This window comes from Scyliorhinus torazame, chromosome 5 (assembly GCF_047496885.1).
Source record: "Scyliorhinus torazame isolate Kashiwa2021f chromosome 5, sScyTor2.1, whole genome shotgun sequence".
NCBI lineage: Eukaryota > Metazoa > Chordata > Chondrichthyes > Carcharhiniformes > Scyliorhinidae > Scyliorhinus > Scyliorhinus torazame.
The window spans coordinates 290,826,033-290,842,038 of record NC_092711.1 but is presented as its reverse complement, the minus strand read 5'-3'; the positions used below and the strand labels follow the sequence as shown (position 1 = coordinate 290,842,038).

The following is a 16,006-nucleotide window of genomic DNA, read 5'->3' as shown; positions in this document are numbered from 1 at the left end:
CCAACCTCCACCCCGGCACGGACCCCCCCCCCAACCTCCACCCCAGCATGGACCCCCCCCCAACCCAGCACGGACCCCCCCCTCACCCCGGCACGGACCCCCCCCCCAACCTCCACCCCAGCACGGACCCCCCCCCAACCTCCACCCCGGCACGGCACGGACCCCCTCCCAACCTCCACCCCGGCACGGACCCCCCCCCCCAACCTCCACCCAGGCACGGACCCCCCATCCACCTCCCTGGCACGGACCCCCTCCCGGCACTCCCCCGGAGCCCAGCCTACTCTAACCACCCCCCCCCCCCCCCCCCCGCACACACACACACACACACAACCCGAGACACACCTCTCCTCACGCATTCAGACTGCGGCCACGCCATTGCCTGCCCAGAGCCAACCCCCCAGGCCGTCACTCACCTCCACGCTGGTCGGCGTGAGCCTGGAGCACCGGGTCACGCCGATGAAAAGGAGGTTTAATTTACGTCGACGTGAACGGTCATCACGTCGACGGGACTTCGGCCCATCCGGATGGGAGAATATCAGCAGGCCGAAAATCGGCTGCCTTGCGCAGACCCGTGACATTCTCCGCGGCAGCGGCGACATTAACGCCCCGCCGACTTTTCTCCCTTCGGAGACTTCGGCAACCGGCGGGGGCGGGATTCACGGCGGCCAACGGCCATTCTCCGACCCGCTGGGGGGTCGGAGAATGACGCCCCAGATATCAGTGGGAGAGAGCCATGTGTAGTTCTTGTAAATACAACAGCCACGTGCTGGTGTTCCAATGCGTCGGTTGCCCTAGATAGTAGTTGTTGTTGGTTTGGAAGGTGCTGCCTTCGGAGCCTTGCTGAGTTCCTGCTGTGCATCTTGTAGATGGTACACACGGCTGCTACTGTGCGTCGGTGGTGGAGGGATTGAATGGTTGTGGATGGGGTGCCAATCAAAATGGGCTGCTTTGTGCTGGATGGTGTCAAACATACTGAAATGTACTACCTAATAATATGACTGTGGGGGAAACATTACCACAAATGCTGCAGCAGTTCAAGGAGAAAGTCCATCTCCTCTTTGTCAGGGCAGCTAGGAACAAGCAATAAATATGGCCCTGCCAATGCTGCCCACATCCTTAGAATATTAATAAAGGTATTGAAATCCTGCAGCAATCCATTATTTCCTGCACCATATTGGTTAGCTTGCAGTGAAAGACAAATTATGCTGATTTTAGAAACTACAGTTTGATATTGAGCAGGCAAAAGTACAACCCCATGGCACCTCTGGCAGGGATGAAATTTAAATTGCTTATTGTCACAAGTAGGCTTCAAATGAAGTTACTGTGAAAAGCCCCTAGTCGCCACATTCTGGCGCTTGTTCGGGGAGGCCAGTACGGGAATTGAACCGTGCTGCTGGCCTGCCTTGGTGTGCTTTCAAAGCCAGCGATTTAGCCCTGTGCTAAACCAGCCACGTCTTTGTCGCAGCTGAAATTTTAACTTTTTAATAATCTTTATTATTGTCACAAGTAGGCTTACATTGACACTGCAATGAAGTCACTGTGAAAATCCCCCTTTGCAATACTGGGCAGTTTCTAAAGAGAGTGCTAGAATCCAAGTACTAGTCTGACACTAGGATGGTAGTAGTGAGCGTGCTTTGAGGTGATGGATATTTTATTGGATAGGATTGTGCACGATTGTTCACAAGGTATACTGATCCGTGTGTGCTAAAGAAATTAATAAATCTGATATCAATACTGAGAACATCTTTGGATGAGTTCAGATTGCTGACCTTATGGCTGAGGTCACTGTTACAGTGAGAACCCTGGATGGTAAACAACCTGATGAGACATTTTGAGGAAATAACTGACTTTGTTTTAAAAAAGGGATCTTTCTTTTTCAGGTGTGTACAAACCTGAACCATTGGGCGATTTCTGGTGGGCTCTTCTTGCAACCGGGCTTCTATTCTTCTATCATTTTACCTTTCTGCAGATCCTTGGATTGGTGAGTAAATCAAAAGTGATCTTTCTCCATCCTAAAAGTGAAATATTAAGTTTTATATTGTACATTTATTTTAAATCCACCTCAAACTTCAAGAATTTTGTAGTATGATCTGTAGCATCATGTGTGTAAAACAAGCATTGATTCCACTGGGGCAAGAAGGGCAGCACGGTCGCATTGTGGATAGCACAATTGCTTCACAGCTCCAGGTTCAATTCCGGCTTGGGTCACTGTCTGTCCGGAGTCTGCACATCCTCCCCGTGTGTGCGTGGGTTTCCTCCGGGTGCTCCGGTTTCCTCCCACAGTCCAAAGATGTGCAAGTTAGGTGGATTGGCAATGATAAATTGCCCTTAGTGTCCAAAATTGCCCTTAGTGTTGGGTGGGGTTACTGGGTTATGGGGATAGGGTGGAGGTGTTGACCTTGGGTAGGGTGCTCTTTGCAAGAGCCGGTGCAGACTCGATGTGCCGAATGGCCTCCTTCTGCACTGTAAATTCTATGAAAGAAAGAAAAACAACAAAGAAAATAAATAATTACATACAGTTAGGACTTGACTGTAACTACTTATTTTTCAAGCTTCCTTCCAAGATCAAGTAAGTGGCCCTGCTCAACTGAGACTGTACTGATGGCCTCTCTGGCTGAATGTGTGGGTCCATGCCCCACTCCTAAGTCTTAAGTACATAATCCAGGCAAACACTCCTCCAGTCTAGTTACTGAGGGAGTGCTGCACTGTCATGGCCCTAAAATATTGCAGTAAGACTCAAAAGGCTAACAATTTGCATTCCTAATTGCCCAGTCGCTTAACCTGCCCATATCTCTTTGCTACTTTCCTTTTCACAGTTTACCTTCCCAAGAGCTTTGTATCATCAGCAAATTTAGATGCATTCATGTTTGTACCCCTCATCTAAGTCATTGATATAAATTGTAAATAGTTGAGGTCCAAGCACTGACTCTTGCAGTACCCCCATTACTTACAGCCAGTCAAGATGACAAAGACGTGCGCGCACGGGTCATAATCCCCCATCATAATCCCCCGTAGTGACCAATATTTTTTTTTAAAGGTACAAATTTCCCAGTGTGTAAAGAGATAAGATTTCACGTTTTCAGGCTTTTATTATAACAAACAAACTAAAATCACCATTGACTAAAAATTACTTAGTAGGCAAGTAACACACTAGGCTGCCGAAAAAGGTAATCCTCATTAGCTTCTTGACACAACTGAAAACGCCACAGTACGTTTATACATGAAATGAAAATGAAAATCGCTTCTTGTCACAAGTAGGCTTCAAATGAAGTTACTGTGAAACGTCCCTCGTCGCCACATTCCAGCGCCTGTTCGGGGAGGCTGGTACGGGAATCGAACTGCTGGAAGTGCTGCTGGCCTGCCTTGGTCTGCTTTCAAAGCCTATAACGGACTCTCATCAGAAATGTAATCTTATGTTTAAATATTCCAAGCATCTCCTGGCTGTAGCACAATCTCTTCTCCCTGCCCCACGAAGGGTCAATTGCAGTGTGCGCGTTTGACTTGCAGTTTCTTGGTGTGTCATTGTTGTGCTCACTGACCTGACTGGCTATACTTCCCACTCGATTAGCAGCAATTGTAACCATTTCCATGAGCAGCCGGTGATATAATCTGTTTGGCCTGCCCTCTTTGTCAGCCCTGGAGGAATACCAGTTGCTTGCCAGGAAATTGATTCTCTTTAATTATAAATTTGTAATTAGCTGCTTTCTGGTGGTAGAGCTACAACGTAGTGATTTCATAATCAGAAATATTAATGAAGTAACACATTGCTCACGTCAGCGGTGTTAACTGCATCTGCATACACTCAGCTCAATTTTCAAGGGCAGTCGAAAATCTGGCCAAGAAGAAGGTATAGTGAAGCTATTTTAAAACGGCTATTGTGAAATGATTTTGCAGATCAAGGTAAAGGTGGAATGCAGACTTAAAAGAAAATGCTTCAGTATTTTGCAGCAAGGAAAGAAGAGGGGGGGGGGGGGGGGGGAAATCAGCCAGGGTTCCACTCTTAATTGCCATCCAATAACTCTAATCAGAAATCACACCTGGATGTCTGTGAAGAGAGGATTAGATTGGGCTTTGATGTGCTGTCTGGCTGCAGAACCTGTCATTACAGTTGAGGCTTGCTCCACAACAGTGTCACGTTAACAGATGATAAGTGAGAGAAGGCTGAGTCTGACAATGAACAAAGAAATGGTTGTCTCCCTAAGGGCAGGGTTAAATTGTATATATGTAAATGCACAGAGTGTAGTGAACAAAATTGGGGAATGGGAAGCAAAAATTGCTCTCTGGGCATATGACATACAAGCTGATGCACGATCAATTGCACAAAGACTAAAGTTGGGTACAGCTGTGGCTTTATTACAGTCAGATGTGTGGCCTCCTGCTGCAGCTGGCAAAATGGCAGGGCACTGGAGGTCATGCATATTTATACAGTTCTCCATGGGCGAACCTGTAGTGCAGGTCCTACCTTACATCTCCTATTACAGTGGTTCACCACGTCGGGGAACTCAACATAGGCATAGTGAGGGTTGGCGTGGAGCAGGTGAACCCTGTCCACCAAGGGGTCCGTCCGCCTTGTGGAGTCGGCCGTGCCTACGGAGAAGGGCTGGTCCTGGAGCAGCGAGCCAAGTCGGGAGCGACACCCCGGATGTGGACTTCCTGGGGAAGGTAAAAACACATTCATGGGGTGTGTTATTAGTGGCGGTGCACAATAGTGACCGGATGGAGTGCAGAGCGTCAGGGAGGACCTCCTGCCAGCGAGAGGCTGGGCGGTTCCTGGACTGTAGGGCCAGCTGGACGGCCCTCCAAACGGTCCCATTCTCCCGTTCTACTTGCCCGTTTCCCTGGGGTTTGTCGCTGGTCGTCCTGCTGGAGACTATACCCCTGCTGAGCAGGAACTGACGCAGCTTATCGCTCATGAATGACGATCCACTGCCACTGTGGATGTAGGCGGGGAAACCGAACAGAGCGAAGATGGTGTTGAGGGCCTTGATGACGGTGGCAGACGTCATATCGGGGCACGGGATGGCGAAGGGGAATCTGGAGTACTCATCGACCACACTGTGAATGTACGAGTTACGTGGAGGGGAGGGGCCCATTGAAATCCACGCTGAGGCATTCAAAGGGGTGGGAAGCCTTCACCAGGCGCGCACGGTCCGGCCGGTAGAAGTGCGGCTTGCACTCCGCACAGACCTGGCAGTCCCTGGTGACTGTCCTTACTTCCTCGATGGAGTAGGGCAGATTGCGAGCTTTGACTAGATGGTACAATCGAGTGACCCCCGGGTGACAAAGACTGTCGTGTAGGGCCCGGAGTTGGTCCACTTGTGCACTGGCACATGTACCTCGGGAGAGGGCGTCTGGGGGCTCGTTGAGTTTACCGGGGCGAAACAAGATCTCGTAATTATAGGTGGAGAGCTCGATTCTCCACCGCAAGATTTTTTTATCATTTTTGATCTTGCCCCGCTGTGTGTTATTGAACATGAAGGCTACCGACCGTTGGTCCATAAGGAGAGTGAATCTCTTACCGGCCAGGTAATGCCTCCAATGCAGCACAGCTTCAACGATAGCTTGGGCCTCCTTTTCGACGGATGAGTGTTGGATTTCTGAGGCATGAAGGGTGCGAGAAAAGAATGCCACGGGTCTGCCTGCCTGGTTTAGAGTGACGGCAAGGGCGACGTCTGAAGCGTCGCTTTCTACTTGGAAAGGCAGTGACTCGTCCACTGCGCGCATCCCGGCCTGGCGATGTCTGCTCTGATGCGGGCGAAAGCATGTTGTGCCTCGGCCGCAAGGGGGAATTGGGTGGAGTGAATGAGTGGGCGGGCCTTGTCCGCATAGTTTGGGACCCACTGAGCATAGTAGGAAAAGAACCCAAGGCAGCGTTTGAGGGCCTTGGGGCAGTGGGGGAGGGGAAGTTCCATGAGTGGGCGCATGCGGTCGGGGTCGGGCCCGAGAAGTCCGTTTTGGACTATATAGCCGAGAATGGCTAACCGGGTTGTGCTGAACACACACTTCTCTTTGTTGTAGGTCAGGTTGAGAAGAGTGGCAGTGCGGACGAATTTATCGAGGTTGGCATCGTGGTCCTGCTGGTCATGGCTGCAGATGATGACATTATCTAAGTACGGAAAGGTGGCCCACAAACCGTACTGGTCGACCATTCGGTCCATCTCTCTTTGGAAGACCGAGACCCCATTTGTGAAACCGAAAGGGACCCTAAGGAAGTGGTAGAGGCGACCGTCCGCCTTGAAGGCCGTGTATGGCCGGTCCGACGTCCGGATGGGCAGCTGGTGGTAGGCGGATTTCAGGTCAATTGGTGAGAAGACCCGGTACTGCGCAATCTGATTTACCATATCAGATATGCGTGGGAGGGGGTACGCGTCGAGCTGTGTGTACCGATTGATGGTCTGGCTGTAGTCCACGACCATCCTGTGTTTCTCCCCAGTTTTAACCACTACCACTTGAGCTCTCCAAGGGCTGTTGCTGGCCTCGATAATACCCTCCTTAAGCAGCCGCTGGACTTCGGACCTGATGAAGGTCTTGTCCTGGGTGCTGCACCGTCTGCTCCTAGTGGCAATGGGCTTGCAATCCGCAGTTAGATTGGCAAAAAGGGAGGGGGGATCGACCTTCAGGGTCGCGAGGCCACAAACGGTTAAGGGGGGGGGGGAAGGGCCCGCCGAATTTGAGGGTGAGGCTCCGGAGGTTGCACTGGAAGTCCAGGCCCAACAGGAGTGCAGCGCAGAGATTAGGAAGGACATGGAGGCGGAAGTTACTAAATTCTACGCCCTGGACCGTGAGGGTCTCTGTACAAAAGCCTCGGATCGGGACGGAGTGGGATCCGGAGGCTTGGGAGATCCTTTGATTGGCAGGGTGGACCACGAGGGAGCAGCGCCTTACCGTATCTGGGTGAACGAAGCTTTCGGTGCTCCCGGAGTCCAGCTGGCATGAGGTCGCATGGCCGTTGATTTTAACCGTCGTCGACGCAGTGGCCAGGTTGTGCAGGCGAGATTGGTCCAGCGTCATCGAAGCGAGCTGCGGGTAGCCATCGGATGCTTCGGGTGGCGAGCGTGTGCGGTTCCGATGTCGGGATGTCCGGAGACCCTGTGGAGGACAAGATACGCACATTGCGGGGGCGGGACAAGATGGCGGCGCCCATGGGGTGCACGTGGCTGAAGGGGGACAAGATGGCGGCGACCATTAGTTGCTCATGGACCCGGGAGGAGAAGATGGCGGCTCCCATTGTGCATCTGGCGTGGGGGAGGGGGCGACAGCGGGCGCGATCGCAGCGACTGCGCGGGCCTGGCACACCGCTGCAAAGTGGCCCTTTTTACTGCAGGCTTTACAAACTGCAGTGCAGGCCGGGCAGTGTTGGCGGGGGTGCTTCTGCTGACCGCAAAAGTAGCAACGGGGACCCCCAGGGTGCGCGGATCGGCGTGCGGTGCAGGCGTATTGGGAAGGCAGGGCCCCGGCTGAGGAGGTCGTTGGCGGGGTCCAGGAGGGGTAGGAAGGAGTAGAAGGGTGGGCAGCGCAGCGGGAGGGGTACGATTATATGTTACGGGATGCGACCGTCATGGAGAGCAACAAGGTTTTCGTCTCCGCCAGTTCGAGCGTGGCCCCTTCCAGTAATTGTTCTCTGATGCAGTCCGACGCAATCCCCGTCACGAAGGCATCGCGCATGAGGAGATTCGCGTGTTCGCCGGCCGAGACGGCCTGACAGCCACAGTCCCGGACGAATTTAATTATGGCCCGCCAGAAGCCTTCGATGGACTCACCAGGTAGCTGCGAGCGGGTGGCGAGTACATGCCTGCCGAAGAGTGTGTTCACCTTCTGCGCGTAGTGTTCCTTAAGGAGTTCCATTGTTTTTGTGTAGTGGCGTCTTGGATCAACGGGAACACGTTGGAGCTCAGTTTGGAGTACAGGACGTTTATCTTCTGAGCCTCCGTTGGCACGGGGTCCGCAACCTTGATGTAGGCTTCAAAACATGCTAGCCAGTGAGTAAAGTATTTTCTGGCGTCGGGCGAGTGCGGATCCAGCTGCAGGCGATCGTGCTTAATTGTGATATCCATTGTGTGGAAAATCTGACTGTAATAAATTGATGCACGATCAATTGCACAAAGACTAAAGTTGGGTACAACTGTGGCTTTATTACAGTCAGATGTGTGGCCTCCTGCTGCAGCTGGCGAAATGGCAGGGCACTGGAGGTCATGCATATTTATACAGTTCTCTGTGGGCGGAGCCAGCCGGCAGGAGCTACCGGCGTACCTGTAGTGCAGGTCATACCTTACATCTCCTATTACAGTGGTTCACCACGCAAGCATTGACAGAAACGTGATTCAAACCAGAAGAGGACTGGATTATAAGGCTTTTAGTAGGAACAGGGTGGGTAAAAAGGGAGGGAGTGTAGCAGTCTTGGTCAGAGATCGTATCATAGCTCTTACATTTCCTGAATTAGAATCTATATGGTTGGAGGTAAGAAACAGGAAAGGAATGGTGACATTTTTGGGTTTTTACTATCGACCTCCAAATAGTGAGGAGCAAGTGGAAGAGAGCATTTGTAGGCAGATTATGGATACCTGCAGAATAGTATGGTTGTGATAGTTGGGGATTTCAGTTACCCCAAGATAGATCGGGGAAATGGGTAGAGTGTTGGGCATGGACGGGGAGACACTCCTGCAGTTTATGCAGTACTAACCGCTGTGCCACCACGTGTGCCATATAAAATTCTTAAAGGGTGCATCAGAGTAGATGCCAGAGGATATTTCCACTGGTTGGGAATCTTGAACTAGGAGTCCCAGTCTCAGAAAAAGGCATGGGTCATTTAGGACTGAGGTGAGTATTGTTTTCATTTGGAGGATTTTAAATCTTTGGACTCATCTACTCTGGAAGGCTATGGTTGCTTAATCATTGACAATAGTTCACCACTTAGACAAAGACATAGACCCGAGGGCATTGAAGAATAGGATCAGAAGGTGGAGCGGAGATCAAATTTCAACTGTTGAATGGTGGAGCAGGCTTCGAGGCTGAATGGCCTACTCCGCTTCCTCTTTCTTGCGTTCTTATGTAAGAGACATGGAGAGAACAGGAGGCCAAGAGGAGAGTTTCACAATGGAGAAAGGGAGGGTGAAACAGACCCAAACCTTGACATGCAGGCGTCACAACAAATGTGTGTATCTGTATGGAGTCAGCGCTTCCACCAGGAAGGACTTTATTCTAAATTTTCCTGAACCATGCCATACGAGACCAACTATATAAAAGTTTCCGTTGTATCATGTAATGCTACTGTTGTTGCAAACTGCACAATATTAAATTTCGCCATGAACAATACTATGGGCAATCTTCTAGTAATAAAATTAAAAGCATAAAAAAACTTAATAGGATGAGATTAGATTTTGCATTTGCATGAGTTTAAATTGTCTATCTTGTTCTAAATATTGTACTCTGTTTAGCTGTGATTCGATAGTGTTTTATACAATCTTAAAAGATGTACAAAAAGGAGAAAGGAAACCAGCTGTTTCTCTGTCCGTGTGGAAGTTGGAAAGATCATTGAGACAACAAAGAGGGAAGCAAGTAATCGCCAATCTAGAGAACTTCCCAGTTCTCTTAATTGACCTTGGGACCTATATTTGATCAGTGCCCTTTAAGTAATAATAATCTTTATTAGTGTCACAAGTAAGCTTACATTAACACTGCAATGAAGTTACTGTGAAAATCCCCTAGTCGCTACACTCCAGCGCCTGTTCGGGTACAAAGAGTGAGAATTCAGAATGTCCAATTCACCCTACAAGTAGACAAGTCAGTTAACAGAGAGATATTAAAACGATACTCCAGACCTTTGGATACCTGTGAACGATGTAATAGGAGATAATATGCATAATTAATGTGTAGGTGTCTATATATGCATAAATATTATGTAAAATATCTTCCTTAATCTTAACCTTAACACGGGCCCAAGGAAATATTTCCATGCTGATGTTTTTTTAAATAAATTTAGAATACCCAATTCCTTTTTTCTAATTAAGGGGCAATTTAACCTGGCCAATCCACCTAGGCTGCATATCTTTTTGGGTTATGGGGCGAAACCCACGCAAACACGGGGAGAATGTGCAAACTCCACATGGACAGTGACCCAGAGCCGGGATCGAACTTGGGACCTCGGCGCCGTGATGCAGCAGGGCTAACCCACTGCGCCACCGTGCTGCCCTCTCATGCTGATGTTCTAAGTGTACTTACTGACAAAATCTATTTATTTGTTCAATATTGAATGTTACTTTATAATTATTTGTGTTTTGTTAAAGTTAAATTCATTGAAACCTTGGAAGAAATTATAGATCTTTGAGGGGCTGTTTAGCACAGGGCTAAATCGCTGGCTTTGAAAGCAGACCAAGCAGCACGGTTCAATTCCCGTAACAGCCTCCCCGAACAGTTGCCAGAATGTGGCGACTAGGGGCTTTTCACAGTAACTTCATTGAAAGCCTACTTGTGACAATAAGCGATTTTCATTTCATTTCATATGCTATGCAAATAGTTGACACTTCAACCCCACATTATCAAATGCCATTGCTATTAGACTCTGCATGATTTAAAATGTCTCACGAGATCTTGCAAGACCTCACGACCTGGATCTCACCCTCGTTGGACGGCATACAGATTAACATATTTAAATGAGCCTAAATATCTCTGCGCCGGAAACCCGGGAACTAACGCCCACGCCATTGTGCCGTTTAGCATTGGTCGGGTTCTGGGCAGGGTGGTACCCTGGCACTTACTGCCATCCTGACACCTTGGCACTGCCAGGGTGCTCAGGTAGCACTGTCGAGCTGGCAGTAAGTGCTAGGCTAGCAGTGCAAGGTGCCCAGGTGCCAGATTGACCGTGCCAGGGATCGGGACGAGGGGTGCCCTGCTCTTAAGAGTTGGGGTGAGGGCAAGCTCAAAGACACCGTCAGAGGTAAGTTGAGACAGTGGGGATGTCCGGAAGCCGTGATGGGGTGCCTGAGGGGGATCGAGGCGAAATTTAAAAATAATGCCCCGATCTCTTCCCCCATTGATGAGCTCGTCAGTGCTTAAGTAAGGTAGATGCAGTCTCGGAGGGGCTTTCCTCGCCGATGCCAAAATCACCGAGAGTCCCATTTGATAGCAGGGTTGTTCTCGGCGCTTTAGGCGCTGCAGAATACGCCTCTATACCCATCCAAAATGGGACTCTGTTTTTGCACGATAAATCGCGCCCACAGTTTCCAGTTCATGTGACATCAAAATATTTTGATACGTGCCCATGGGGTTTCAATATGCATTGCAAGTTAACTCTGGAATACCAGAGTAGCAGGGTCCACTGCTTCTGTTGAATTAGTTTTAAAGGAAGTAGGTGAGAACATTGCAGATGCTTTAACTATAGAGCTGAATTCTCCATTTCAGGGACTATGTCCCCACGCCGTCACGAAGACTGTGGTCTTTTACGCCAGAAAAATTGGCGTCAAAAGGCCACAGATTCACAGCCTAGCAGGGGGCTAGCAGGCAGCTGTCGTGGTGCTACCGGTACGGCACCCCTGCACCTCTGGATCAGAGGTCGCGCATGTGCACGGCAGCGGTGACCAGTGGCTGCGTCGTGCTCCATGGCGGACTCAGACCGCAGACCCGATCGGCCATGCGCCCGATTGGACCGCCCGCACAATAAAAGCACAGTCCCAAATGAGGACCCCCCCCTGCCCTCCGATCAGCTGACTGAGTCCACAGCCGCCACGCGAGTATCCCGAACGGCAGGACCACATTAGAAATACGTCGTCGGGAATTCGGCCGGTCGTGGGCGGAGAATAGTGGGTGGGCCTCAAGCAATGGCCTCAGGTGGTGGATACACGGCGTGGCGTACTCCCTGAGAACGCCGCCTTTCCGGGGGGGGGGGGGGGGGGGGGAGGGAGTCGTGGAACCAGCGCTGGTCCCAATTACATGCGTGAAACTGGATTCTCCACCCCGTCGCCGAACGCGATTTCGGCGTCGGGGTCCGGAGAATCCAGCCCATAATCTCTCAAAGTTCTCTTTTTAAAAAAATAAATTTAGAGGACCCAATTCATTTTTTCCAATTAAGGGGCAATTTAGCGTGGCCAATCCACCTAGCCTGCACATCTTTGGGTTGTGGGGGCGAAACCCACGCAAACACGGGGAGAATGTGCAAACTCCACACGGACAGTGACCCAGAGCCGGGATCGAACCTGGGACCTCGGCGCCGTGAGGCACCAGGGCTAACCCACTGCGCCACCGTGCTACCCTCTCTCAAAGTTCTCTTGATTTAGCAATCGTTCCATTAGATTGGAAAATTGCGCACAGCACTCCATTATTTAAGCAGGATGAGAGGGCAAAACCAGCGAATTATAGTCCAGTCAGTCTAAACATTTCTTGTTAAAGATAAAACAACTAAACATCGTGAAAATTTTCAGCTGACCAAAGGGAACAGGCGAGGGTTTACAAAGGGTGGGGTCATCTCTTAAGAAACAGAATTCTTGGAAAAAGTGACGAACGTAGTGCGTAAGGTATTGGGGGGCCGATTTAGCTCAATTGGCTAGAAAGCTGGAATGTGATACAGAGCGAGGCCAGCAGTGTGGGTTATTCATGAAGGCTCGCCCTTTTGCAATGATGGTTCTTTGGGGCTAGGGTTGTGTGCGAAAGGGGATTTCTTGGCTTTCCTGGGACCGGGCAAGGGGGAAGGAGACCCGGGCGGGGGCCTCCACGATGGCCGGTTTAAGCTGGCCAGTGAACGGGAGTGAGGTGGGGGGAGGGGCTGCGGCCATCGGAGCCTGGTAGAACAGGATCGGGTCTGCACCAGCCTCTGGAAAGAGAACCCTCCCCAAGCCGATATCTCCACCTTATCCCCGTAACCCCACCCCTTTTTGGGCAATTTAGCACGGCCAATCCACCTAATCTGCACATCTTTATTGGCTAGGCACATGGAGCACACCAGAATGACAGGGAGTAGGATAGCTTGATCTTGGTTTCGGACAATGCTCGGCACAACATCGAGGGCCGAAGGGCCTGTTCTACGTTCTCAATTTTGCCCTCCCGCCTGAGGTGTGGTGATGCTGAGGTTAAACCACACCAGTCCGCTCTCTCGCGTCAAAGGGGAAAGCAGCCTATGGTCATCAGGGACCAAGGCGACTTTACCTAGGATGTTGTCCATGGATGTTGTTTATATGACTTCCAGAAGCATTTGATAAATTGAAAGCCTGTTTAATTTGAAGCTCATGGATCTGAAGGCAAATTATTGATCTGGTTAGGAAATTGGCTGAACAGCATCTAATTTGTAAGTAAAACCGAAAGGGATAATGGGCAGGTATTTTAATTGGCAAGGTTTGTGTTATCCCACAGGGATCTGTGTGAGAATTCAACTGCTCACTTTATTAACAGCTTGGATGACGAAATAGAGCACTACAGAGCCAGGCTTATCAATGATTGGTGGTATTGTAAGCGGTGTAGATAGAAGCATAAAATTACACAGACATAGAAATAGATTCAGTGAATGGGCAAGATCCCTAGCAAATGGATTTCAATGCAGTCAAGTGTAAGGCTTTGAACCTAAAAGGATAGATCAGAGCACTTCCGAAATGGTGAAAGTCAAACTATAATTTTGAACTTTGAACATGGAATGAATTAATTGAACAATTATCCGGAGTGGTCTGGGAGACATGTTGGGGTACTACTGGAAGGCTAACTGCCTGAAACACTTCATATTTGAGGCAGTTATTATTTGTAGCTTGCTGTGGTTTTATAGTTTGCTGAACCAATGGACATCATGGTTCCAATATCCTTGTTCGGTTTACTTTATAAATACAGTAGTTTGGGTAATTTGGGGGGAAAATAGCTTTAAGAAGAAGTATAACAGTTGGTTCATTCAATATTTTTTAACCTATTTTCTGGAGAGTTAATTAGAACCAAATTTATATGATGTATATGAGTTCACAATATCAAGATGATGTAGCTAATTGTTGTCTGAATTAATACGATCATTATATATTTAAGGAGAACATAATTAAACATGACTCAGCGCTGAGGACCCGGGTTCGATGCCGACCCCGGGTCACTGTCTTCGTGGAATTTACACATTCTCCCCGTGTCTGCGTGTGTCTTACCCCACAACCCATAAAGATGTGCAGGGTAGGTAAATTGGCTACGCTAAATTGCCCCTTAATTGGGGGAAAAAAATAATTGGGCACTCTAAATTTTAAAAAAATGGCGCTAGGGGGTGCAACCAATGTTGAAAGAATAAATTTAAGGGTCTAAAAAGTTGCACATACAAAAGGACCATCTCAAAACTCAGAACTTAGGGGATACAAAATAGAACTCCATGAATTATCTCCAGTGTTTGGTAAAGGGGAGAGGTTTGGCAAGAAAACTGAGGATGTACGGATGTGTTTGGAGTATGGCTGACAACAAAAGGAGAATTTTTAAGGACTTTTGTAAATGATGAAATTATTTGTAGGATTGTGAGGACCCGTGTAGGTGAAAAGGCGCGCACTGAATGAAGTCCAGTACAATAAAACCTGTGTGGAACATTCAGGTAGACAAAGTCATTCAGATAGACGGGGAATAAATTGATAGCGGGGGGTAGGAACACAGGAACAGGAGTAAAACATTTAGCCCCTCAAGCCTGTTCCAGAATACAATGAGATCATTCTGATCTGGAATCTTACTCCACATTCCTGCCTTTAGCCAGAATCTACCTCCGGTTGAATGAACCATAAACAAAATATCAGAATCATTTCCACATGTAACTGTTATTCTTTCTGAAGTTATTTTTCCCTCAGATAGCCCAATCCACTGTGTTCGGCAAAAGGAATGAGGATTTTGGTACCATGACGTCTAGCAAGCTATAAAACCACAGCAGGTTGCAAATAATAAATGCCAGAAGTATGATGTATTTCAGGCAGTCAGCCTTCCAGTAAGAACAAATTTGCATTTATATAGCACCTTAACGTGCCTGCCAGACCTCACATGGAATGAATTACTTTGAAATTGCTGCTCCGTGGATAAATAGTGGCAACCGTTATTCATACAGTAAGGTTTCACAAGCACCCAAGGATGTTCAGTTACTGAGGATGTTGTCTGAGGGAGGAATGATAGGTGGGTTGTAATTGTTTATATGATAATGACATGGAGCCTTTAATCTTTGTCAGCAGCACAGACCTTCGTCTACATTTCTTCAGAAGTCTTACTTTGGCTCTGCATTGAAATATCAGTCTTGATTAAAGTCCCAAAGTCTGCCTCAAACCAAAAGCCTTCTGACTCAGAAAAAAAGAATGCTACCAATTGGCCCCAAGCTTCCGCAGTTACAATTGAAAGCAAATGTTAATGTAATCAAGAGAAAATCCTTACTAATATTTCACTCCGACCTCCTCAGAAATTAAGAAGATGTTGTAGAAAGTAGGTGGTACACTAGGCGTTAAAGAATTTCTCGTGACAATCTGAGGAGACGCCCTGAAGACTACAGAGGTTTGTAAATAACGTAAGGACTGGACAGAGGAGATCAATACATTGGACAGAATCTTGCGCCCCTCTCCCTGTGGCGAGTTTGGAACTTTCAGTTGGGTGAAAGGTGGGGACCCCACTGCCTTCCTGCTTCTGTCTCAGTTAATTCTGTGGAGGAGGGGGTTAATAAATGACCTAACCCCCGCCCCCCACCCCTGTCAATTGAGGCCCTTAAGTGGGAAATTAATGCACATTTAAGGGTCTCATCCTACCTCCCTTGGTATTAAACTAGCGGCGGGCAGGGGGGCTCGCCATGCAGGGAACACAAGTAAACTCGGCATGTTTTCTTGCTAGCTCCTGGAGTGGGGTCCCTTCTTCAAAGGCACTCATTGCCTGACTGAGGGAAGCTGAACTCAACACCTGCCCTTGTTGCTGACGCCTGTTCGCCCAGCGACCTCCACCCCCTGATCCCCTTTTGGCCATTAGTCATCTGTGCCTCGGTCCCTCCTTGATCTGAGGCCTCAGGTGAGAGCAATACCAGCAGCAACCAGTGGCATTACTGAGTGTAGAA

The 16,006-nt window shown here is 48.9% G+C and overlaps 1 protein-coding gene across 1 annotated transcript in view; it reads left to right on the top strand.

The window, feature by feature from the left end:
- LOC140421201 (transmembrane protein 164) overlaps window positions 1-16,006 on the top strand; it is a 201,360-nt gene that overhangs the window by 166,802 nt on the left and 18,552 nt on the right. Inside the window, exon 5 of the mRNA XM_072505726.1 lies at window positions 1,881-1,981. Coding sequence (XP_072361827.1) covers window positions 1,881-1,981 — 101 coding nt within the window. The remainder of the gene's footprint in view (window positions 1-1,880; window positions 1,982-16,006) is intronic.